Source organism: Antedon mediterranea, chromosome 7 (genome assembly GCF_964355755.1).
Source record: "Antedon mediterranea chromosome 7, ecAntMedi1.1, whole genome shotgun sequence".
In the NCBI taxonomy this organism is placed as follows: domain Eukaryota; kingdom Metazoa; phylum Echinodermata; class Crinoidea; order Comatulida; family Antedonidae; genus Antedon; species Antedon mediterranea.
The window spans coordinates 27549056-27576664 of NC_092676.1; the positions used below are offsets into that span (position 1 = coordinate 27549056).

At 32.9% G+C, this 27609-nt stretch overlaps 1 protein-coding gene across 1 annotated transcript; it reads right to left on the reverse strand.

Annotated features, from left to right (window-relative positions):
• Positions 1-587: 587 nt before the first annotated feature.
• On the reverse strand, positions 588-27154 carry LOC140054779 (Y+L amino acid transporter 2-like). Its single transcript, XM_072099866.1, has 10 exons — positions 26539-27154; positions 16349-16474; positions 15082-15187; positions 10686-10730; positions 6014-6137; positions 5201-5304; positions 4621-4717; positions 3451-3600; positions 2714-2894; positions 588-2402 (listed from the first exon to the last, which is right to left on the reverse strand). Exons 1-10 carry the CDS (start codon positions 26984-26986, stop codon positions 2335-2337), a joined length of 1449 nt encoding a protein of 482 aa, XP_071955967.1. The 5' UTR covers positions 26987-27154; the 3' UTR covers positions 588-2334.
• Positions 27155-27609: the final 455 nt, after the last annotated feature.

The following is a 27609-nucleotide window of genomic DNA, read 5'->3' on the forward strand; positions in this document are numbered from 1 at the left end:
ATCATCATCACCGGCACACTTCTGTCGTGTATGCATGTTTGAAATGGTTGGATTCTACAGCTCTGTACTGTCTACACTATCAAACTAGTTTGACAAAAAAGTGTGATCGTCCAAATAAGATAGTGATGTGCCCAAATATGATAGTGATATCATTAAATATGGTAGTGATGACATCAAACAGCAAACACCTAATACCAGTGTTGTTGGGTCCTCATAAGCCTAGTATGGACCGAACCCTGCGATTCCTAATAGACCTATTAGAAGTATAACACTCTAATATCATCATATTTCATTACTTTACTTACTGGTATCAGTAGAGCTTGGCTGCACCCGGAATTTATTTAGGGAGGCCCCGCTGTTGTGTTTTTGTTCATATTATACTATGACTTCCAGCCTGGTAATAATAAATAATTATCTCAAGAAAGTAAAATGTTTACCTTCTATAAATATTGGAAGTTGATTTTATATAGTTTGCAAAATGTACATATAGATTTTTTTAAAGAAGAATGGGACAATTTTTGTTCTCTTCTCCTTTTTTGGTAGTTATTTTCCTCCTCCCAGTGGGACTTTTTAATCTCTCCCGGGATGGATCATCGTCATGTCTCTTTGCCACCAGACCCGTCAATTACAATAGGTCATGGTATTCTATCTATTCTCTATCTTTATACATACTGTCGGGTATTGTTGAATAACAAACTGTCAATAAGAACATAATACAAATTGATACAATTATTTTAGTGAAAACAAAAATCATTTTTAATTCACAACCAAAATGTTTGATTTTCAGGACTTATTATTAATTTAACGAGCTGGATCTCGATTCAAAATGACGTCATGGATTTTAAGGATTCACTCTATACCTCGATTTAAAGACGTCATGGATTTTAAGGATTTACTTTATACCTCGATTTAAAATGACGTCATGGATTTTTTGTACCAGAATTGTCCGAATATGGTAAGTGTCTACAGTATTTTAATAGTTTTTATTAAATCGGCTACCACAGAGTTGGAAGCAACCCCAAACTGGCCGTTGTATAATTCACTTTTTGTAAATTTATTAATACAAAATACTATTGAATGGATTTATAATCGACCACCCTCTGTTTACTAATCTACGTTTTCTAAGAAAATAGAAATTGTTACGTTCAATAGCAGGACGGTGAAAAGAGGGGGGGTCTAATAACGTAGGCCTACAAGCATAGACCTACTGCTATATTTACATGGCTTGCACCCCCACCCCGAAAATGTCTAAAGAACTATGGCGCTAGCTAGCATGATTAAATAAATATTAATAGGAAGAAAACCAAACATTTTTAGTTTTAGTTACAGTAAATTTAAATATAGTTTACGAACTAGAGATTCATAACGACGCCATTATGGTACTCGATTGGCTGTAGGCCTATGATTGTAATTCAAAATACAAGGTGAAAGGTGTATATGTAATTTTACAACATAAACCATGTCTATATTAAGACACTCGTCAAAATCACTGTAGGGTAGGCCTACTTTGATTCGTACAAATTGAATTATACATTTGAAATAGTCAATTTAGTCTTTATGGCAAACGTGACCTTTATTAAAATGGGTCGTGGGCTCTAACCCTTGGATTTCCAGATGTGGAGATTTCTGAATAGACAAGTTTTAACGATTTTGAATGAGGCTCAAAATGTGATTACAAATCAATTGATGAAAAACTAAGGAGAAAATGAATAAGTAGATTCTTAGAATTCCTATATTTATGAAGATTATTACGTTAGAGATTACGTAGACTACTGTAAAGAAAACAAATTGTGTGGAGCATTACTATACCATATGAATATGGGTGGCTTTTATGACATTTAGTACATTCTGAAAATTTCGTATGCCATATTTACAAAAATGGTATACTTGCCTATTTTGGCTCTATGGGCCTCCCATAACAATTTTACAAGTGCGATAACTCCATACGTTAAGTTTATTTGAGGTTTACGACTACAAAATATCTGTTACATAGTATTATAACTTTAAATCTTAACACAATTTGTAATAAAATAGTAAACACGTCATAACAATTGAAATATTTTATCATAAAAATATTTGTTAAAACAATGCTAGAATACTACTTTGCTAAAACTTAACAAAAAACATTCATATTTTACAAGGAGGTAATTATTGTAGCTATTTTTTTTTTACAGCCCTTAAAACGCATTGTTCTCGTTAGGCCTACATCTCTATAGCTGTAACGCGTTCTGGAACACATTTTAAACGCAAAAGTTTTTTTAACGTTTCAACAGCATTGAATACGTTGGAAAGAGTTTCTTTGACTTCGTCAACAAATGTAAAAACGCGTTACGGTTAGTGGCAAAACTTCTCGTCAGGCTTTACAACCAGGAGCAACTTCTGTAAGAAATATGTCACTTTTTCTGAAAAAAAACAAAAACAAAACAAAAACCTTAGAGCACCATATTATTAGGCCCCTATTATAAATATTTAGAATCACTATCAAACGGTAATTGCTGATTCTCGGTTCTGTAGGCCTATCTAATGACTATTCTTCCTGTATCATGGGAGCAATATCACACGTGTGGCTGTATTCAATGATAAAGGACACTGCATCATGGAATACGTCTGATACACAGGGAATAATTCCATATTTTTAGATATATACAATACCAAGAATCAGGTGAAATTCCGGGCCTCTAATGCCAACTGTATTACGTATATGCCTACTCACTGATGAGGTTTTTAAATGATTTTGGTATATTTTTCCACTTGACGGCAACGGTGAAATAGACAGGAATTCCGGTTAAGGTGAAACATATTCCAATAGTAGTTTCCAGTGGTGCTGCGACAACTCCCATAATCACCAAACCAACACACACAAGCAAAAAGCTGATAATCAGCAATATATTCATCTGAAATTTAAATACAAATACAAATACTCATACAATGATGTTACAAGAAATGGAGTTTAGATTAAAAATAATTTCTAGGTGTACACTTTGTCCTAAAGTAGTATTTTTTCCCCCCACCGTACGTAAAATAATCAGCACAAACGCCAAGGCCAATTTACATAGATGAGCGGTAACGGTATTATTTTATTCATTATGACCAGTTACACACTACGCGGAGCGGACGGGCAGTTTCCGCTCAGGATAGATACAGATTCTATGTGGGACAATACGCGGTTTTTCGCTTACCTCTACGGCTCATCAGTATAAATTGGCCTTTGGGATACCGGTTATGTCATTGTAGGCCTGCACAATGGAATGACAAACATTTGATTTGATTTTGGCTTCATCGGGCGCGTATACAATTCAAATCAACTTAATGAAACGCTTAGACTTTGTATAATGGAAAATTAAATATACCCATCATTTACATTATATTCCATTATTTATTTGATTGACCTTCAGTCTGAACCTAGATTTTCGATTTCGATTCTAGGCAATCATTACAAAGACCACTTACTCTCAACGGTCTTTCCAGGTCCGGCTTTGTCCATCGTAGTTTTAACAGTCCGCTTATGGTGACAGCAGTTGAACCCCACGTGACAAAACTGAAGTAAGTGAGGAGTTGTTCTATGTTGTTGATAAACAGATAGCAGATTGCTAGCATACACTGTGAAGAAGAGCTAATGTTTACATTATGTTCATTTAAATAGACAAATAGTGTTTACCGTAGAACATGATTGTATTTTGTACTCACTTTAGATGTTTAGGTATGAACATGTTTAGGTTCTAAATACATTCTAAACATTTAGTCTGTATCCAACTCAACACATCAGTGACGTGTTGATTGTTAAACATGTGGAGCAATATAAAAACACGTTTAGGTTTTAAACGTGTATAATTTGTGGAGCCTTTTCCCGCCACAGTAAAATCATATGCACGCAACGCTAAACACGTACCTAATTTTGACTGAACATAATAGTGACATGTTGACTGCTAAACGAGTTGAGGTAAACAACACGTAGCTATAAACACGTTTAGGTTTTAAACACGATAAACATGTAACTCGTGTTTAAAAACTAAACGTGTGGAAAATGTAAATAGTGTTTATGATCTAAACACTATTTTTACAGTGTAGAATACAGAAATTGAATATAAACAAGATGAATCAGTAAAAACCACACCCAAATACGCGTTGAAAAAAAATACCCCTCCCTGTACCGTGTTTGTCCGTTAATCTGTAAAATGTTTCACTAATTATAGTTTTTCAAAAGCACAACACATTGAAAAACGGCAAAACGAAGACAAAACATTGTCTTACATTCTTTGTGAACATATACATAACAAATACTAAACTAAAAATGTTTCATGATTAAGAGTGTTTCGCACATGCGTACTACAAACTTTGTACGTTCCACATTTGCGCCAACAAAAGAGAACATCACAGGTCTACGATGAAAAAAATCTATAAAATAGGCCTAAATCAAACACAATTGATATATGTTTTACTTTTCTGGTCTTTCGTTATGAGCAATTAAAAATAATTGAATTTATCAAAATATTTGGATTTCACGAAAGACAATACATTTTTGATACTCAACACAAATTCAATATATTAAAACCAAATTTAATATAATATTGCCAATATTTTTATTAATATTATTTAATTCTGCACGATTGAATTTCTCACCGATAAACACAAAGATGGTATTGGCGTGTTTCGTCTGACGTGTATCATTGAAAGAAGAGTTGGCAGGTGGCCGTCTCTGGCTGCTACGAAATTCAACCTAAGAAGAAGAAGAAAAAGAACTGAGTCTAGTAAACTCTTGACCCGGGGACTAGATATTATAACCCCATGGGGACAGCTGTATCGGGTACTTATCCTCAGCTTTGATGTTTTGTCGTGTGTGGACAACATCACATACGAAATGTTTGGTCGTCATTGTTAGATTAAATTATCGATATAAATGTGTTGTTCATGTGATTCATCAGCAATCAATGTGGGAGGTGGCATAGTAATTGTTGTGGTTTTAGACACAAAAGGTTGATATTAAATAACAAAATATGAACATTCTGGTAATTTTTTTCAATCTCATAGAATGCGATCGATTTCATTCATGAATTATGAGACGCAAAATCAGCAAATATGCTAATGTGTTTGCTGTTTTCACAATTCGCATAGCCTTTAAAATATTCGTGTTCAATTATTTGATTAAATTCTGACGCGTTTACTAAATAATTGACGCGTTTTACGTAATATGAACGCTTACCGTGAGCCGAGTAAAAATCCACCATTTATCGTACCAAACACTGACCAAGCCACGCCCACTGGGATCAAGAAAGCCGCTGAACCTAAAACTTTATAACCAAACGTCTGAGAAAAGACAGAAAAAAGAGTTATTGTATTTTATGAATAATTGTTGAGTAGTTAAGTATAAAAGAGCTACCGTAAGCCATTCCGAGGCAACAACACTAAGTTTACGCGCGCGTACAAATACCGGGTTATTCTTATCAGTGTTTGTACGCCGCAACAGACAATATTACGCGTCTGTTCTTTCAAATTAATTTTCATATTTTTTATGAGTAGGCCTACTTTCACAATGTTCATAAGTAAATACAATTTTTTCTTATGGTAGAGTAATAGACATTCTGTTCAGCTGTAGCGTATTATTATTATCCTCACTCATTATAGAGTAGTTTATTAGTCATTATGTCATTATTCTATACAACTAATCATGTTGTTATTATATATTTATATCCATTACTTAATTCTTAAAATGCAATACAAAGCACAGTGAATAATTTATTCTAAAGAGTATTCGTGTTTAATCTTTAACCTATTGTACACATCACCCATAATACATAAACATCCCCCTTTGGTCTCAACCAGGCGACATCGTCTCCATTTCTTCATATCTTCCAGCTACCAGATATGAGTTAGGGGTGGGTGTAAAGAAAAGATGTATCATAGAGTTTACATTGATTTAAATGTTTAGTTATAATAAATAAAGTCCTTCTGAATGTTCCTAATTGCATATGAAGCTTTAGTTAATCTAAAAAGGAAATCTTGAATTACAACTTACAACTGCAACTGCTTTTGAGAGAAGCACTTCTTGCGGTGTCATGACTGAGAAGTAGGCCACGTTCGTCATCACATACACCCCCGTTACAATAGGCAGAGAGATGATTATTGCCAGAGGAAGGTTTCTGTAATCAAGGAGAAGAGAACTCGGCGTAAACTCTTTATTTATTGTGTTGTCGTCACTTAGTATATCGCCATCGTTTAGTTGTCGTCGTCGTTGTCATTGTTGTTGTCATTGTTGTTGTCGTCGTCATCGTCGTCGTTTTCGTCGTCGTCGTTGTCATTGTTGTCATCGTCGTTGTCATTGTTGTCGTCGCCTTTGTAGTCATCGTCGTTATCATCATCATCATCATCATCATCATATTTTATCAATAAGCATATTTTCATAATACTGTACAGTAATCCCCATATTCACTAGCAATACAGTACGGACCTTAGTGCTAGTGATTTGTGTAGTATAAATATTATATATACTAGTACTCAGAATACATAACCCGATAACCGATACTTTCACAGATGTTTTAAAAGTTGATTGTAAAATACAAACGTTATTGCTTGTACATAAACACACGCATTCATCAGACCCTGTGGAGTTATATGCTACAAAACATGTCATGAAATAAATTGCGCTCTTGGGGTACGAACCAACGCTAGCGTAATTAATGGTCTGACCACAATTCGAACGGTACGTAAAGTAGGTCTATAATAGTATGTTATTAGTGCCAACAAGGTAGGCAGACAATTTGACATACAAGCGCCAATTGGTGCGCTCATAAGGCGGGGACATTTAGGGCACGTTTGCATCGACTTAGGCCAGACGATTTATGGTTCTCAGTCCGCCTAGCGACAAAAACCACTCAGACGGGAGGCGTTAATACAAGTTATGCTTAATTACAGTTATTGTAAATGAGGGAGAATAATCACCGAATTGGACATTACTCACAATGATTGACGATTCTGATTTATTTATCTTGGGAACGCTTATTAAAAATATAAAGTGAAATATGAGTTGGTTTATTAAGTAGGACGTTTTTTTTATGCCATATTTACAAATTATTTATATTCATAGATGAAAATATGTTTGAATATCAAAATACAAGTAGGCGATTATGACTGCTTAAATGAAAATAGATGAACTGCAATAACGGCGTCCCATACTTTGTTTAAAATGTTCACAGAGACTCGACTATAACATTTATTTTACTTCGAGTACAGTATGTTCTCTTTTTAGTTGTAACTTATAAAGATTAACGGTAACTATTTGAGTTTCCAATAATGGAATGTATAACCTTATCTGAAAGCAAATTGGGAGATGTAGGCCTATCATGATCAGATACACAGCAGTCGACGCGGCGTACAAATTGGGCGTATTATCTTCTTTTACACGCATGCTTCGTGACGTCATTCATGTTATAGCACATCTGCCAAATAAACGTACTTAACTGGTAGGCCTACGGGAAGAAGTCAATGTTGTGTGGTGCTGCTTTTAAGGTTAATCTGTTTTGCTAATAGCTATGATTTAATGATTTCCGCTTTCTTATCAGACGGTATAAGTAATGCATGACACATAACACATCACGAAAAACATTAAAGAAACCACGTGTTATGAAGACTATACATTCAATAGACAACGCCTACGCGCATGGAAGATTAACATTGTTCGCGTGTGAACATGCCGGTATTAATATAAATAAAATTAATTGTAATAATAAACTAATGAATACATTCAGACGAATCGGGTAACATTCTATCGTACAGATTTACATAGTATTTTCATGTTCCATTTTTCAGTGGCTTAACTTTCTCCAGAAGAACTACCCAGCACATAAACACTTAAAATTTTCTATTGACTATCGTATATACCTATTCATATCTCCATGGGTTACTATTCGTTGATAATAACTATTTAAAAATCTATAGCTTAGGTCTATATGCGTATTCTTAAAATGAAAAACCGCAATTGCCTTCAAGCCGATTTGAGCTACCCTGTCTGAAACCGGTAAGAATAACAAACAGGTTTTAAAAGTAATGAATTAATAATAGGGTATAATAATAGTATTGTTTGATTGTAATTTAAAATAAGTCACTTTGACCAAAATTTGATGCGTGGATACAAAAGTAGTAGGCCTACCATTTTTTAATCAACTTTTCCACGCGCTCGTCGATAATACGCGCGCGTCGATAATACGCGGTCGTTTATAATACGCACACGTCGTTAGTACGCGTTCGTTTATAATACGCGCGAGTTTTGATAGGATTATAATAAATACGGTTTAAGGGGTACCACTACATGATAATGTTCACCTGCTTTATTTACTTTAGGAGGCCTATAGTAAGTTTTTGTTTGCTTTTTCAGTTTTATTTTCCTTGCTTTATTAGGCCTTGGTTGATTCTTAAAGGGTGGAATTGATGCAATGATCCGACAAAAACAGACCTTAATTCGTTATTTTCTGAAGAAAAAATAAATAAATGGATCACTACACGGCATCCCGATGGTGCTGGGCAGTGGCACACATTTATGAATTGTAAAAATCAATTAAAACGAAACCTCGCAACTTTTATAGCCATAGGCCGAATGATCGTAAGCCAAAGCCACAATATAGAAAACCATGCAACAACACCACGGCAGAAAACAACAATGGACACTTGTCATCCATCAAAGTAATAATATCGCATGAAAGAGAAGAAAAAATAGTTCATAATGAGCTTTCGAACTTCCAGGCCGGCCCGATAGAAAATAAAATTTTAACAGTAAAATTGTATCGCATACAAGAGAAAAAAACACCAAAGTTCATTATGATCTTTCGAATTTCCAGGCCCGATAGAATATGAAATTTGTATTAACAGTAAAATTATTTTGAATGATTTCTGTGTTTATTGTCATCCTTCTTTGTCATGTGTAATAATAACAGTTTCCCCAGCACGAGCCAGCAAAGCAATGTCCTATTTCTACAAATGCCTTTGGGACTTGTTCACGGTCATAGTGATATATCCAGATACAAACCAAAACTAGACTAATTAGACATAGGGTTATTCAACCATTATTGTCATACCCAAATAATAGGGGCCTATATATAAAAATGACGTAGAACAAACGGTTAATGCCCTCGAAATTCACTGTAATAAATGTTATTGTTTAATTTCGTGATGAATGAATGTGTGATATAACCTCGTTTGTATTATTAATTTGTAGGCCTAAAGCTCTGTCAAATTAGTTTGACCAAAAAAAGTGTGATGTGCCTAACTATGGTAGTTTTTTTACTCTTTTGTGGCGTAAACACCACTTTTATTTTCATTATTATAAAAAATTGTTGTTAACCAACTATGGAATTATTGTGACATCATCGTGTCCTATATCAATTGTTATTGTCACAACGTTTGATTGTGTAGACAGAGCTTAAAGTAAACCAATTTCAATTTGACTAAAATTATTTCATTGTGTATATAGATTAGATATAGGCCCTATAGTATTGTACTTTTCTTTTAAATTTATACCTGTATAATTGTAGGTCGTATCATAAGGTATTGAGTGTGTGTGGAAGAGTTTTACAATGCACACAATAATTACATTCGTATTTAATACATTTAGTTCTCATTGTCACTCAAACACGACTCATCGTACGCGTCACATGACGTGCGCAAAACTTGTGTAAAAATGTAAATGACGTTTGCAATCCCACAATTCTCAGTAGAAGAGAATTTCTTGGAATTTCTCGTCCGTGTCCTGTTTTCGACAGAAAACAACTGTTACTTATTGGCCTGGAATGAGTGCAAACGCCATATGGTTCATAAATGAAATAAATCCGTCATCGAGTACAAGATTGGTTTGATTGAAACAACTGACCATCCGTCGCTAGTGGTCAGTATTCGACGAAGAATCCGCCCGCGGGACTTTCCGAAACGTTTCACCGTGTTCGTATTTCTTATGATTTACAAACAAAATCCAAAATCAATTAAGAATGTTATGGTTAAACTAGTAAGGAAATTAGTGGTTTTTACGCGCGGATTAGTCTTAAAATACAAAGTGTTAACGATGGGGATTTGAGGGTCAACGTGCTTTTCAACAACTTGTTAGGTTATTGATATGTTCCCTATGGTCGCGTAAGTTTGATTAAAGTTAAAGCGCTCGTTCCATAAATGTGTAGTTTTTACGAACTTATTAGGCCTAAGGTGGTATACTATAAATTCAAACAACATAGCAGGGCGCTCCAAAACACACACCAGAGTGGTTTGAACATGATCATGACGTAATTAGGTAAAGTACTCAGATGATGAGACGCTATATCAACAACGTAGCACTTTCAGTTTTTGGCAGGAAAGATTTCGTTCTGTGCATGCAGCAAGGGGTAAATAAACTCACTGTTTAGATAGCATTTAGTATGGTTATCGCAAACTTAAACTTAAACTGATTAGTCTGCATCTTGAACCCATAAATTAAATTAAATATAACTCTTCCAATCCTTTTTTTGAAGTAGAATGTCAAGTGGAGAGGCCTCTTATTAAAATGTTCTAGGTGATCACAAGGTAGGCCAACATGCGAGAAGAATCAGCGAATTGGAAGTGACGCACAGACGCACATGCGCAAACATTTTTGCGCATGTGCGTACTGTAGTTTGTAAAGAAGGAAGGTCAACGCATTTATTTGTCTGGGTCCCCCGGGTGAACCTACTCACCTATGTGGGTCTTTCATCTCTTCAGTAAGAAAATTCAATGAGTTCCTGTCAAATATAAAGCAAATGCATGCATTTTAGTTATAGGCTTAATGAATTAGAAATAGTGTAGTGTATTGAATATTTAGTATGAATGAACATAAAAGAGAAAATCGCGTCTGCTCATGAACATAAATGTATACCTATTGTGACTCTATACAAACATCAAACAAAACATATTAAATGCATAATGCCTGTGTAATGAGTGTAATTTATATATCGATTTAAAATATCAATTCTCTGTAAAAGCTCGTTTCATTCTCTGAGATTTAGATTTTATAAAGTCAAGAATCGTTCAAAATACAATTCATATAAAGCTCTGTCTATACACTATCAAATTAGTTTGAATTTCAAACCCCCAGTAAATGTACGTTTGGGTCCAGTGCTTTGATTTTCATGGAGTCTGTTGGCATTTGTCTATTCGTTTCCGATATATGTCCCCTTAGGCGTTGCATATCTCAAAATAAGGGTTATTTTTATATTAATCGTTTAAATCTAATATCCGGAAAATAAAGATATCAAAAAACTCGTAAAGCAGTTATTCACGCACCCTACGTTTCGCGGTTTTCCCAATTAATAATCCAAACCTGAAAATAAAAAGATTTACAGTCGTTTGTCGGTGGGTAACGAGTTTAATAAATGTCACTATTATTAATGAAAATTGTTTAAAGCTCTGTCTACTAACTAGTTTGGCAAAAAAGGTATCATGTGCCAAAATAATATTTAAGCACATGATATGAATCTTCAATCTTGAATTTTGATAGTGATATGTCCAAATATGGTAGTGATATAACACCATCATGTCTATATTTGGGCACATCACATTTGTTGTCACATATAAAGTTTGACATAGTGTAGACACCGGAGTAACTTTGTGTTACAGCGTGTTTATTGGTCAGATGTTTTGCCCTACTCTGACGTAATCGTACTGTATACTCTCAGAAAACTTTGATGTTCTAACCCTAAGTAGGATTTGAACCACGACCCACGGATTGTTAAGCACGCACCAAAAACTTAGTGTCATATTATAAACGCTTTACGAACTAATTCAAATATATATAATATGAAATATTTATTAGAAAAGAATTACTCAACAAATGATGATCTCCTTTAAACCACTTGGATTACCCACTTATGAAACAGGCGGATCATGTCTTTAGAAACTATAATAAATACACAGATTTATATATTATTGGCACCACGTCAAAGATTTTTTATAATTGCCTGAGGGAAAGATTAAAACATTTGACAGTTTTTGATAACTTTCGTTATTACTGTACCATATAAACTGAATCGCAACAATGAGGCATAGTGGTCTATAGGTTTTCTATCTCTATGATGGAAATATGTTGGCGTTTGAAAAGATAGGATTAATTAAATAACCGCAACGTATATACAGCACACTGCACTGAAATATATTATTCAGTGTAAACACAGAACCACTTACAAATTTCTCCAAAGAACAAAATAGATTCTTTACTCCATTAAGCTTTGTCTTCACTACCGTATCAAACTTTATGTAACAAACAAATATGATGTGCCTATATATGGACACGATGATGCCATTTCACTACCATATTTGGGCACAATTTTCAAAATAGTTTGATAGTGTAGACAAAGCTTAAGGCTATGGACTACCAAACTACGGATTCGGTCAATAGATGTTTTCTCAGAAAACAATTCCCCAATATTATTGATTTTCAGCCTTAAAATGCTTTTATTGATTTTTTATTATTTATTTTTTGTTTTTTTTGGTAAAATTATATATGTTTTGGCAAGTTGTCTATCATTAAAAAGAAATGTGTACGACTGTTTGAATCTTTTTTATTGAAAGAGGTTGGTTGAGATGCTGAACAGACACTTTTTGGTTACCTCAACAAGTAGCGCTGCTGAGAGCACGTTTACGAACCAGTGCCCGCCGCGGGGAGTTTAGTCATTACCGTACTCCATAAGTTTCGTTATATTTATTCTATTCTTAAATTTGGGCAAAAAACGTTGAAACTGAAAAATTTAGCTTCAACCAGTGTTACAGATTTCTTTGATTGTAATAATTGAGACTTAAATAACAAATATTTAGATCGTAGTTATTTTTATTGTCTGTTAATGTCCCAACTTTTTTAGCATCTGTTTGGGGTTTCCTTGCCTTACAAATTTGTGAAATAAATTACTTTTATATGATCGTATTTAAGTTTAGTTCCCACGGGACGCAACGCAATGACGTAAGCGCGACGAAAATTGACCAATCAGCGATGGATTATTCGAACTGTCGCTTGTGATTGGTCAACTCACTTGCGTTGAATTGTGCGTAGGTTGTTGCGTTGCTTACTGGTGGGAACCAAGCTTTAGCAACTGATTCACAATCTGTGCTACCAATCATATACCCTCAAACAACCCTGCACATACATACATACTATCCCTCTCATATTGTCTGATGGGACTGACTGTGGTAGGCCTAATAAGCTAATTTGAATAAAACAATAATCATAGTGATACAGTTACGACAACTTAGCCGTGTCTATAGAATTATCAATCGGTGGTAGTTACCTATTTCGTTCAAAAAAGTTAAGTTCAATTTTATGTTTGTTTGGGTGAGATTTTGTTCCAATATCAATAACAAGACCACTGCGTGTATCCAAAAAACGATACCAGAATTAGGTTATTACATTGTGAGAAATTTCTGTCTCGATGAATAGACGACGACCTATTAGGAGGACCCCCGGTGTATATGAGGATGCGTGTAAGAGTGTTGCGTGTTATTCACAACTCATGTCAACCTCTCCATGTTCCCTGAAGTGTGGGGCTTAGGTGAGGAAATTCACAAAAACCCTCTTAAACTTTATACACCATCATGCGAATTAGAGCGACACAAAAGTGACAAATTGACCACCTTAGACTCTAACCTGGCGGGTTGTGTACAACAAATCTAGCTGCCATACGTTTTTCAAAGACGGAGGCCTATTTGACAAATATAGTTAACTGACTGAATGGATATACGGGCTACTTTAAAGAAATTATAAATTAAATTGGGAATAACTATTTAAGGAGTATCTAAATTAAATTAAAATAAATAAAAAAGCTCAAAGTTACATTTTGAACAGACATATTTAATAGTATATGATTTATTTAAACAGACTCATGGGCCAACAAAACGAGCCCCATAAGCAACGGGCCTGGATTGACCGCTGTTAAACTGAATAATTTTAGGCCCAAAAGTCTGTAAAAGATCACTAAATTAAGCCCAAGACTATTACGCTACCGGTAACGTCTGGAAATTAACTAGAAAACTGGTAGACTGCGCGCTACTTTTTGCCAAATGAAGTAGAAACATTTTTTTAGATATAGACTGGCTTACCAGGATCAATACAAAACGTAAAATATGTCTGAATGTTATTATTTATAGTTTACAGGTCAGAGGTCGTTCAAAGAAAAATGTAAACAACTAGATTATAATCGCCGTAAAACATTGATTTAAAATCATAATTGTTTACATGTTTGATGAGCCGGTAAGACTGTTTATTGGGTGAAGATTAAGGTGGCTACATCATTAGTAAAACGTGGTCAACAAACGAGGCCCTGGGGTTAGGTTATACGTTGTCGCTGTGCAAAAAAACCAACACACCACTCGGGCTAGTTAACACCATGGCCCCCTTGTGTAGAACATCGAAATGATTTCCGGAAGATGTCAGAGTTACAGTATACAGATCAAATACATCTTCGTTTAAGACTCAGACACACCTGGGTCTAATTGTATTTTAGACGGTATGAAAATATTTTATTTCCGACTTCAATAATATTCTTAATTCTCAAGAGAGAAGTTATAATGAAGACAATGTTTACGGCGTTATGTTTAGCGTGCCTGAATAAACACACAGTGAAAAGATAAGAACACCAATCAATTACTGCGTCATTTTTATTAACCCGTCTTTGAACCAACCGACAAAAGGTAAACCAGTGATCTGTGTGGAGTGTACTTTTGATTTGCCCTTTCGGCGTTCCATAGAGTTCATTCCTGGCAATCAGTGTGTTTAGTGTAGATAATAAATAGATAACAAAAGTTGTACGCATCAACCAATCACCGGATGTTTACAGTCATACATTGCGCATCTTTGACTTACTACCGAATTATTTATAATAGACCTATCTTTGATTTTAAAATTCAATTAAAGTACTCAATCAGGGAAGAGTTAAATTACAATTTAACTCTCTTCTCTGATTTTGATTTAAGTTTTGCTATAATTAAATCAATGTACTGAACTTGTGTTTCAATACTTAGATAAATTATTTTTCTCGATCGTTTTTGTTTAATTTGTTGTTTTAACTTATATACCATTGTAATTGTATTCAATCTGTATTATCTTACCAGCCACCATAAGCAAAAAATCCTGCATAAAATGCAATAGTGATGCTTCCTCCTCCGTTGGCATTGGGAGTGGTGTCGAATGCATTCTCAAATTGGTCTGTGTATCCTACAATTACAATACAAAGAAATACATAAAAAGATGCTTAAGTAGTCTTTGTACTTTTTGGTTATCTGGATGTTCTTTAAAATACCGTAGCGAAAGAATAAAAAAAATATATATATATATAGATGTCACTTTGTGGTTCGATCTTTCAGCATAATCAATCAATCAATCAATCAATTTCTTTTTATTTCGGAAGAAGTTCATCCATATCTACAAACGTACAAACAAACAAAAAACCGAAAATTCGCTCTATCTACAATATATTTTGGAGTTATGGAGCACTATAATATAATGCTGAATTGTTAGGCCTAATTAGAGAAATTTCCAGAGTTTTAGAGTCTATAAATTTGACAATTCCTTCAATTGGTGTGGTCTTACATTAGAGGTCTTAATTGGAAGGACATTTAGTATCATCATGGGTGTTTAATAAGAGAAGAAATATCTTCGAGGCCTGTAAAATTGAAATTCCTGTATGATCTTCACGATCTTTTGAAAACAGTATTAAGCTGTATAAAGTACGCATAATCGTCCAAACCCTCTCAAGGAAAAGCTTATTATTTATGAATTATCAAAAGTGGAAACAGGTACTTAAGCCCATGTGTGACCTCATCTTAGGATGATGTTCTTATATTGATTACCAATTAATACAAGTGTCAATATATAGAAAATACTCCTCTGTGTCTCAAGGAGGAAGCGAAGCAAGAAAGGTGGAAAGATGTTTGCAATAAACAAACTATTTTATTTGAAATTAATCCTCTTTTCGTCGTACTAATATTTTGAGTGTGTTTCAACTTTAATCCATGTTAATCCAACTTAATCTTGATATAATTTTATGAATACAGAAAATATCACTATCATTTTAAAATTACATTTCTAAAATCTTTTCCAAACCGTTTCTGTTTTAAAGAACACTTCAGGCGCAAACAAAATTATATAAATCGTTTTCACCATACCGTACTTTACCTTACTCAAGCTCTGTCTACACTATCAAACTTTATGCTGTGACAAAAAAAAGGGGATATGCCCATATATGGATGATGATGATGATGTCATATCACTACCATATTGGGTATAACACTACCATACTTGGACACATCACACGTTTTTGTCAAACTAGTTTGATAGTGTAGACAGAACTTTAAAGAAAAAACATGATGAATGTACCTTTTCCGAGCCGTACTAATCCTGTGATAATAATGACAGCCAACACGGACATTTTGGCGAAAGTGAACAAGTCTTGTACGCGTGTTGTCCATCGTACACTCATAGAATTCACCGTCGCAAGAACAACTGAAAGAGAACATTGGTGGAAATAAATGATGAGGCGTTTATACAATTTAATTCACATTTATTTGAAACGGTCCAAGGAAAAACAAGCATACATTTACAATAATTTTATGGTAGGAGCTTTTTCAGGGATCTGATACAACGGAGTTTACGCGAAGAAAGTAGTATAGCGTTGGTTGACCGTATATAAAGATTGAAAAAGAGGAACAGAAGAGCCTCAATAATTATATATGTTATATAATCATTACAACAATTATTATATTATAATAACTATTAGGCCTACAATGATACGGTACAATATTAAAGGTAGGCCTATTAGGCCTAATAATATTAATTACAGACAGGTCTCAATTGATACTTTTCATAATGTTTTGGAGTCAGAGGCCTATACGCATCATTAATGCATATTTCCAAAGCATGACTTCTTAAAAGTAATATATATTCTTAATAGTATTTTAATATTCCCTAAAGCCTGTTTTCCATTAGTGAAATATTCGCGCGATCCCAACATTCTCGAGTTCTGATTGGTTGCGCATTTCTTTCACACGTCACAAAAAGTAGAAAATTAGTAATACGCATGCGCATTAGTCAACACTTTCGATTCGCGCCAAAAAAATTCGCCTCATAAAAAATTGGCTTAAGCCTTGTCTACACTATCAAGTTTGACAAAAAAAGTAAAGTGTGATGTGTCCAAATATGGTAGAGATATGACATCTTCATGTCTATATATGGGCACATCACATTTTTTGTCAAATGAAGTTTGACAGTGTAGACAGAGCTTTAAAGCGTTAGTATAGTTTAGGCATTTATTTCGTCTTGTTTGTCCTTCACACTGGAGCTTAGAAACCAGATTCGAGAATAATCACATAATATGGCGGATAAATATCGACTGAACGTGATTGCACGGTTTTATAGCAACGAATCCCTTGAATCCCAATAAATTAACCTAAAACAAATTAACCTAAAAAAGGATTTCCCCCTTGCGTTAACCCATTTCACACGGTTCCTGGGTGACTACTCGGAGGCATACAGACGACCAAGAATAAACATTACGTTTAACCTAATTTAATTTTGTGGTATTATTGTAGAAGCCGATGACATTTGACTGTCTGCTTTTATCAGACAATATTAATGTAAATGTTCCCGCTTAAAATGAACGGATTAAAACAATTATAATTCTGTTGATTTTGGTATTATTGTTGGTTTGGAACGACATGTATTTATACAGTTATAAAACAAACAATTCTGGTCATAAAACATGCAAAGTTAGGTCCGTTGAATGTTAGATTTGAATTGTGTATGGGGCGCCATACGCAGCAAACGTGCCATATATCTGTCGCTTTACGTTTTTGAAGACATTACACGTGCTGCGTATGGCGCCCCATACCATTTTACTGATCTGTATCGAGTTTTGGCGAATCTGTTCTGCATCTGACATCACATAAACACTTCGTCCCCACTCGTCGAAAGATAATAAATTAGGGCCAGTTGAAAACCTTTTGATTAAACAGAAACATCATCTGAAAACAGTTTGACATCCATTTCTAGAACTATTAGTTATGGCAAATAAATTATTTTCAACATCAATTCATTCCTTTCAGGAAAGTAAACTTCTCGTTTTACGGTTGATTTACTTTATCAAAATATATAATGGGATGGATGCGCCACACAGAAACAGTCTAGCAGACGACATCATTCCCATGCCAATACTTCATTTTGCATTTTTTTCTGCTCATCCCTTTTTTGTAATGTCTGCGCATTTTTTTGTCATCTGCTTAACTTTTTAACAAATGTTTACGCATCTTTTTATTAAAAGTTTTGGCATCTTTTTATATATGTTTGGGCATCTTTTTATTTAGTTATCTGCATTTTGCTTCGGCGTAATCATTTTTTTTTATTGTTTTAAGAATCCTTTTCTTATGTCTGCGCATCTTTTTTTATTTAGTTCTGCGCATTTTTCTTCTGCGTATTATTATTATTTTTTTATATTTTAGGAATCTTTTATTTATGAGCCTGCACATCTTTTTTTTAGTTCTGCGCATTTTTTAAAAAAATATTTTAGGAATCTTGTTTCCTTTATTTTTTAAAAATATAATATTTTTGTAATGTCATTGTTAAAAGCTCACCTGTGTATTATACCAAGAACATTCTAGTAGGTCAATGTTCTAAAATATTACGTGCTGTTCTTATTTAAAATATAACATTCTATTTTAACTAGTTTATTGAGATCCCCCACGTTGATCGTCGCTAAACAATGTATCCCAATGACATTCGTAATGTTATTTTATAACAATTTTAGTTCAAATTGAGTTGGTAACCGCCACGAAGGTTAAACCCACTAATATTATCAGCATTTTTTTGTTTGTCTGTAACATTCAATCTTCAATAGCAATTTTCATCAAATTCGAAATCAGGCCAAGAATTACAATTGCATAGGGCGACTGTTCGAATTTCATTAGGTCGGTAGGTGGGCCAAGTTGGTTATAGGTCGGGTCAGCCACAATTCAATGGATCTGGGGTTAAAACTTTAATTTGCCGGATTCTTTTCAAATGTGAGGTGAAGGTTTAATATTAATCGACAAACGGCGGTGTAACTATTGTTTAATGTTTATGTGTTCCTGTTGTTTTTCTTCACTTTATTTCACAGCATAATTAAAACAATATAACTTACATTTACTTTACGCAAAACAACTCATAAATATGTTGGTGCTTTCTACAATGAACATAAATGGGTACCTACGTAAGATAAACTAAATTATCGGAATCCGTAGATTTTTTCAAAACATACCGGTACAATGGCATTTTACTTTCCCCCAGTGATATTTTTATTCGATTAAATTTAATCTGTTTAAAGTAGTTTTACTGGGGGAATGCTCTATAGTGAACCTCTATAAGGGGTTAACGCTTTTTAAACTGTCAATGATTCCAAGTCAGGGCCAAGGTCAACTGATGTCAGTGTTCGGAGGTGTTTCTCCATAGTACAACCCTGTCAATTCACTTATTAAATACCCTTTTATTAATTAACAATTTACTTTATTCTGTCGGAGATCATAACATATTTAACACATTAAATGACACATGTGTGAATTTTACGACTGTGATCGTAATTCTCTTTGACTTGTCACCCACGGAAGTTCAGTAATTATGGGTTTTGGCAAAAAAAAAAAAATTCAAAAGTTGAGTGGTAAATTTGATGGAATGGAATAAAAGTAGCACGGCCAATAAATGACAGACAATACGAATAATTGAACACTTTGATATAACATTACGATATTTGCCAATTAAAAACTAAATCTTCATTTATTTTGTATTCATAATTTTTGTGTAGGCCTATAGGCCTAACAGGAGTAAATTGATTTCATGGACACAGTTATTGTTAACTTTGGAATGAAACAACTTACTTAAATAACAATACACTTTTGCAACATTTTATTTTAAAAAATAACTGTCAATTATATTTCTTAATTAAGCCCATTTCACCACTATTTCAAGAACATCTCCATCTTCATCTTCTCCACCTCACAAAATTTAGTACATGAGAAATAGAGTTTCTTCAAAGACAGAAAACATACGAACAATGGATTTAATAAATTGTTATTAATTCATAAAATATCCGACCTACTGATGCTGTTTTTTTTGTCTTAATCGCAAATATGAGTAACTTGTATTAATTATGGTAATTCATAATCATTACACTTAATACTTACTGGGAAATGTGTAAGCAAGTCATTATTATTCCCCTGTAGAATAGCATTTATACAAAAGAATTTCTAGTTTTCTCGCTATTGCTTCGAAATGTAAGCAGCTGGTGTGGAATTTATTCCATTTTATGTGGGTCTTAGAGAGCAAAAGTTCACCATACAAGTGGATATATTTTACAACGTGACGTCACTTTCCGGAAGTGTTTCATTCATAATTGTATTCAAAATATAATTTGTTTTCATATTGCCGTTGTTAAGAATACCTCGCCATCTTTCCGTTTTTCCCGTTTCAATGAATTTCATGAATTGGTTAATATGGTTTAATTATATGTGTCTGATGATTTAGGTATCGCATTTTCATTATTATATTAAAATGTTGTAAACTTGGTCTATACGGCTATTAAATGACGAACAAACAGAATAAAGTTTTAAACAATCTACATTACGGTTTCACCGTATAACGTCAAGCTCATCAAAGTGGGAAAATGATAAAAATACTTAATTTAAATACAATTAAATACATAAAATAAATATTTAATTTAATAGAAGAGAAGAAATTTATTTAGAATATTGCGATTAAATGTATATCATCACCAGCGAAGAAACGATTATTTGGTTGTAGCAGTTTATTTGTTTGTTTGTTTTTATTTCGAATCTATACATCATACATATATTATTATAGGCCTATATCAAGAAAAAACCAAGGAGAAACTTATGAAAATGAATAGATTCAGGAAAACCCAAGTTCAAATTCTATCCTAAAAAAGCATTTATAGTTCAGCTTCTTTCATCACAATAATATACCTGTGTTTCTATAAATAGATACCATTTTTCTTGTTTGTGATGACAATGGTAAAACACTCGTTCGATGTAAACAATCCAGCATGGCTGATGTTGGCGCCTGTTGTGTACAGTTAGTAGGTTACATTTTTTATTGTGTTTTTCTTTAAAAAGTCAAGTTGATACTTCAGTAACGCCGCCGATTATTTTATCAAACTATTCTTTAATCGTCATTTATAATTGCATTTATGTATTCATAAATTATGAATACATTTTCTGAACCATTTTCCTAATTGGTAATATTGAAAACATCACTTACATCCGAAGAATGACGTCATCTGCAAGCTTTTATAGTAACCATTTTATATATTTTCAATTCAAATTTTAATCTAATTTTAGAGAAATAGTTTCCGTAATATTTTACTTAAATTGGGAATATATCGTTTATGAGTTAATTTTATTTGTTGAGTTTCAACTTATATGTAAATACTTGAAAATGTTAAACAAACAATTAAATTAATTCAAAACTGAATTAGTTGTGTATCTCCCTTATAAGGTAAAAGAAAACTATATGATAATATAGATTTATTCTATTTAGTGACTTTCATCAAACATAAATCTCTGTCTACACTATCAAACTAGTTTGACAAAAACAAAGTGTGATGTGCCCAAATATGGTAGCGATCATATGGTAGTGATGTGACATCATCATGTTCATATTTTATCACATATTTAAGTTTGATAGTGTAGACAAAGCTTAACAATATTGCTTGTTTCAATTTACATTAAAAAATTTAGCCCAAATTTCTGAAGAACACCTCACCTACCATCGCAACCGATTCGTGTAACAAGACAAAGAGCCGCAACTTAATAAACTATTACATTTCAATGAACGAGGTAAATTATCCGACCTTTCAGCCTTATTATTTTTTAAGTTGAGCACATTTACCAAAGTCCTTGGCCTATTTTTGTCTAGCAAATGCTTCACCTAGCCATTAGGTTTTCATATGTTTCAGGTTCACAACATTTATTAATGTTTCCCACATGACCTAGATATGATGTTATATTTTGATGGGTCCTGATTTGTTTATTAAAATAGCTTTTACATTCTTCATATTGATGTAGGCCTACGCTCCATTCCATCTGTAACTATTCAATTAAGTTGTTATACGGTAGCGATTACATGGATCAAAATGTCTATATCTATATATCTAGCTTTTTCTTGCTTGCTACTTTCTTTCAACAAACAAGTTTTTGTAGGGCTACCTTTTATAGAATTCAGTGCCACATTTCTATAGATCTAAATTTTAAATAGTATGCATTATCGTGTTAGTGTTCATTTAATTAAACCATTTAAACCAAACAAAGTATAAAGTTCATTATATCGTGATATCTACGGTAACTTATATAACAATTATATCCAAATATCCAAGTTTTTCCTTTTGTTTATGTATTATATAAACAATAACATTAATTAAAAAAAATAATATATGAGAAATAATGAATGTTACTTACAAGCATATATCTAAATACCAGCAATACTCGTTGCTTAATTGACTAAACTATATTTGTTAAAGATTGACTGGACGTAAGTTCTATAAAGTTTTATTTCAACGATGCATAAATCATTGAAATAATTAAAATTAATAATAGTTTACATTTTATAAAAGAATACATTATTTAAAATATAATAATATGGCAAATTGAAAGAAAAAAACAAGTTTAATTTCAACCAGATGACAGTTGATTCGCAATAAATTACGTAATGTGACCACAGAAGAGAGTGATTTTAGACTTAAGATTTACGACCAAACTTGGTTTTAGTAAGTCTTGCAAACATTAAGTTAATTTTTAGGCCCCTGTATTTGAATAGATACAATAAACAGCAGTAAAATTAGTAAAAGTAACTTTCTGTAACTGCACCTCTTGAGTGTCGACTCTTTTACAAAATGCTGCCTCTGAGATGCTGATGAGACTTTGGTCACACTATCAATCTAGGCCTAGTTGAAAAAAAGTGTGATGTGTCCAAATATGGTACTGATATTCCCAAATATGGTAGTGATATGAAATCATCATCGTCCATATGAAAAAAAAAATGTCCATATGAGCACAGAACATTTTTTTAACATGTTTTAGGCCTACTTTGGTGTAATATTTTGTGTATTTTATATTTGGATGTTTTTTAAGGGGCAACTGACTGACTGAGTTATACTAATTGTTTTGCTTTAGTTGCTCCTGACCATTGTGCTTTGTTTTTGTTCTGTATATGTTTATTGGTCGAATAAATAAATAAATGAAATGAAATAAAGTTTTGTAGACAGAGCGTAAGAAGAGGTACTCCTTTCAAAACAAGATGTATCCATGACCAAAATACAGTAGGCCTACTTGAATTTGGCGTCCAGGCCCGCGTACCTCTGGTGATTTATGTCCACTCCAATCTAATTATAAACTCATTTCCATTTCTACTTTTTGAAATTGTTTACTTTTATCCTTCCTGTTTATGACATATTGTATAAAACGTAATGCATTTTACGTGCACATTTCTAAATTGTGCTTTTTTAAAAATGCAGGTAGGCCTAGGAAAAACTGACAGTAGGCCTAGCATTAATTATTATGTTATATTTTGTCAGACGACACTGAAGTGTGTAGGCCTAACTTCGTCTCGTCTCGGAAGCAAATTATTTCAAGTTCTATTATTTGAACTCGTTATATTGTGCAAATGGAAAGTTATGATTAGATTAGTAACCTATTTTTAATTCTTCCCTCCGTGTTTTAGCAATTAGCAAGTTGATAATACAGAGACTATCGTATTTTATTGTACCACACAAACACCTTGAGTAATTTTCCTAATATCTATATAGACCTAAATGAATTATGAATCACCAATTGAATTCATTCTTATTTCTTTACCATATTACTGGTAAATAAATAATTTTCAACTTAGGCCTGGGCTAGACATGAGTAGGCCTATACGAGATTTACACCGGTGTAAACACCGCACACAATTCAGTAGGCTAGCCAGGCCGACGTGATGTGCTAAATCATTTTGAATCAGTAGGTAGTTTAGAGATTTGATTTAATACATACTTGAGACAATGTCACGCAAGTTCTTATAAATATTGATAAATAACTTGTATGATCCTAAGCTCTTTTTATTGTTCTAAAAGTAAAACATACTGGGGTATTTGACAGTCACATTTTATGGTCATATCAACCGTTTACTTTCCTATATTTGATTTACACTCACTGACAAATAGTCGGATACGATACATTGTTCCAATTTTTATGAGGTTCGTACGTGTTACCGGAAGAGCAGGTTATTATTTATTAAGGAAAGGTGTAAAACACAATGTTAATTAACTTAATTACAAGGCTATTAAAGTTTTACATTACATTTCGGCAGTCAATTACAGAAAACTATGACATAATGAGTAAAATTGGACGTATTATTATTCATCAAACTGAAAATTACAAAGGAAACTAGAAACCCAATTATGTTGTTAAATAGTAATTTAATAAGACTTGAAAAGTAGTTGCATACGACCTAAATATACTATCTTTAAAAAAGCTTTACATATAAGTAATTACCTATAATATTTCAGTAATTTACATTAGATTAATATCATAAAATGTGCCAAAAACTTACTATAAACTCTCCTCCAATGGATAGATTTATGAAAATTACTTAATAGCAACAATAATCAGCGTCAGTCAATGAGAAGTCAGTTTTAAAATAACTTAAGCATATCTAATTTCCCTTTTTCCTAAATATTAAATGGAGAAGTTATTTCATAAGTTACAAATAACTGGATATCTTTTAAATATAATTGCTATGTTTTAAAAAAGATATCTCTTTTAACCATATAATGGAATAATGAATAAAAGTGGGCTAAACCCACGAAAGAGAAAAAAAAGTTACAAAGAACTTGTTTGATATTTAAAGCTTCGGATTTCACTAAGCACATCCCAACTATTTTGACTTAAGCAAAAGCAAAAAGACCTTGATCTTTAAGCAAACGATTAATTAAAAAGATCTTGACTTAACCAAAAATAAATGACAGTCTATAGATTTTTGAACTTTCATTTTCTTTCAATCTTTCTCTTATTTACCAATTTTAGTTACCACATTTCCCTTCTCTCCTTAGTCTTACTTATTGTTTCCTCCATGCTTAAATTTAATGATCTTTTTTTCAAACATTTCCAAATAAAATATCTTTAATATTCGCGTCTTAAGTAGAATTAATGAGGTGTTTGGAAGTTTTCCTTTTGTACTATTATAACAAATAAAATTTGAAATGAATAGTTACTAACGAGCATAAAAATATTGTATTGTTTTGATGTTTTGGTTCTGATATGACGAAGCGTGTCTATACAATTCAAATATTATTTACAAATATAATGTTTTGAATCTATTTTAGCTAAATCAATGTCAAATTGAAATAGTACTATTTCATGTTTATTTGTGAAATTAATTCATAAATAATCTGCGTTGAAAAAAATATTGGTAGATGAAAAGTTTAGTCGTTCAAATTGAAATTTGAAAAAACAACCTGGTGAATAATACATCTATATAATAATTCAGTGATATTAATAGACCTACTTATTATATTTTCTTTTTGTTTGAGTTATTCAAATTCATTTTAGTACCAGAGATCGATTATTATTTTTCTTCTACATTCTACTAATCTACATTTCCTATATGTTGGCCTACGTATATTTACAAAAAAAAATTATGCTGTTTTCTGTACATTTTATGTTTTCCTTAATTATATATCCATGTTACAATATTATCCCTGTGAAATGTGTCCAATGCTTTGTAATGAATTATTATCGACGCCCCAGCAATAAAGACATTTTAACAAGTAATAAAATGAGTAATAGCAAATACAACAATGATCTGTATTTCTGAACAGTGAAATACAGCGATATAAGAATTGTGTTACATTTACTTAAAATTCACAACGTAAAAAAACTGTTTAAATGTTACTTTTGTATCTTGATTGAAATATACAAATAACAAAATAAAACCAAATATACTACAAATTATAACATTCTAGTAAACCCCACAGCATTTTATTCCAAAAATTCATGCTTTTTTTTGTTCCTTTGAATGAAGCCTAAATAAGTTTCATACTTATATTAATATTATCCATATTTTGTATAAAATAATTTTGATGATAAAAACTTTTGATTATCTCAAGTATGTTCTAATATTAATACGTCGGTATTTTCACAAGACTGTTTGACACACTCGGTTGGCTTAATTGAGTATTGATTGATTGCTTGAGTAATAGTTAGATACAGGACTTAAAATAAATAAATAGGCCTATAATATAAAACTATATAAAATATTAAGATTATAAATTATGACTGAATCTGATATGTTGATTAATAATAATGATAAGGTGGCCTATTGATTAATACGGTAACGCACACAATGATACAGTTTTGTTTTTTACGAGATAACATTTTTGTAAAATCATCTTTGTATTGCTTAGTTACTTAATATTATAAGCCTAAAAACGTATTGTTTAGATAGTATTATATAAGGTAGACTATAATTGTAAAAGTTTGCAGTATACATACCTAAACACGATATCGCTGTGAGGAAGAGACTCGCCTGTGGTGGGTGACAGGTCGGATCAGGATAAAACGGATACACAATATAATCAGCAAAAGTCAGAGCTAATATGGCCAATAAAGACGGTTGTAGAACGAGCACATTTACCCAAAGAAACAAAAACGCTAGCATTGGTCCCCATGCCTCTTTAATGTACGCGTAATCACCGCCAGACTTCATGATAGTCGTGCCCAGTTCCGCGTAGCAAAGCGCGCCCACGAGCGACCCCAGGCCAGCTATTGTCCATACTAATAATGTTAATCCTATAGACCCACTATGCATGAACACAGCTTTTGGTGAGATAAAAATTCCAGATCCGATGATTCCGCCAACAATAATCGTGATACCATTTAGTAATGTAATCTTTCTTTGTAAACGGACAGAGCCCGGCGACCGTTCCTCTTCATACGCCATTGGTAAAACGAAAATTAAATTGTATAACAGAGAACACTTAATAATAACAACCTATAAACCCGATATATTATCCTCCACACACATACACCGCTTTCTACCACAACGCTCTCTCCGTTCTCACTGAAACTAGAATGCTGGCTTACTTTGTTAAATTCACTATAAGGATGAATTACGGTTCTGTGCTCACTTTTTTTTCTCGCTTAGGATTCGTCATTCGTGACGCGGAGGAATACCACAAGTCGGCCGGCGATGAAGAATCCCAAGAATATTCCATACAAACTATATGAATCAATCAATCAATTTAAAATTGGCTGATATATATTTTATAAATTAATATTTACTAATATTGATTTTTATTTTAAAAGAACGTGACCATGATAACGTTATGTTTGCAGTTTTAACAGAAAGTTTCTCAGAATTTCTTTATCGTTCTCGTCATTAAATCAAAAGAAAATTTGAGAATTAATTTTCGTTGAAACCACTGAAAGACAGAAAATTAACGCGTGTACAAAACACGTAACATTATTTAAACGCACGTGACGACATGTCACACGAATTTTACATGCGTGTAACACGCAAGGCAATGCCCGTCTGGTGATGGTATAGGCCTACCCTTGTTAATA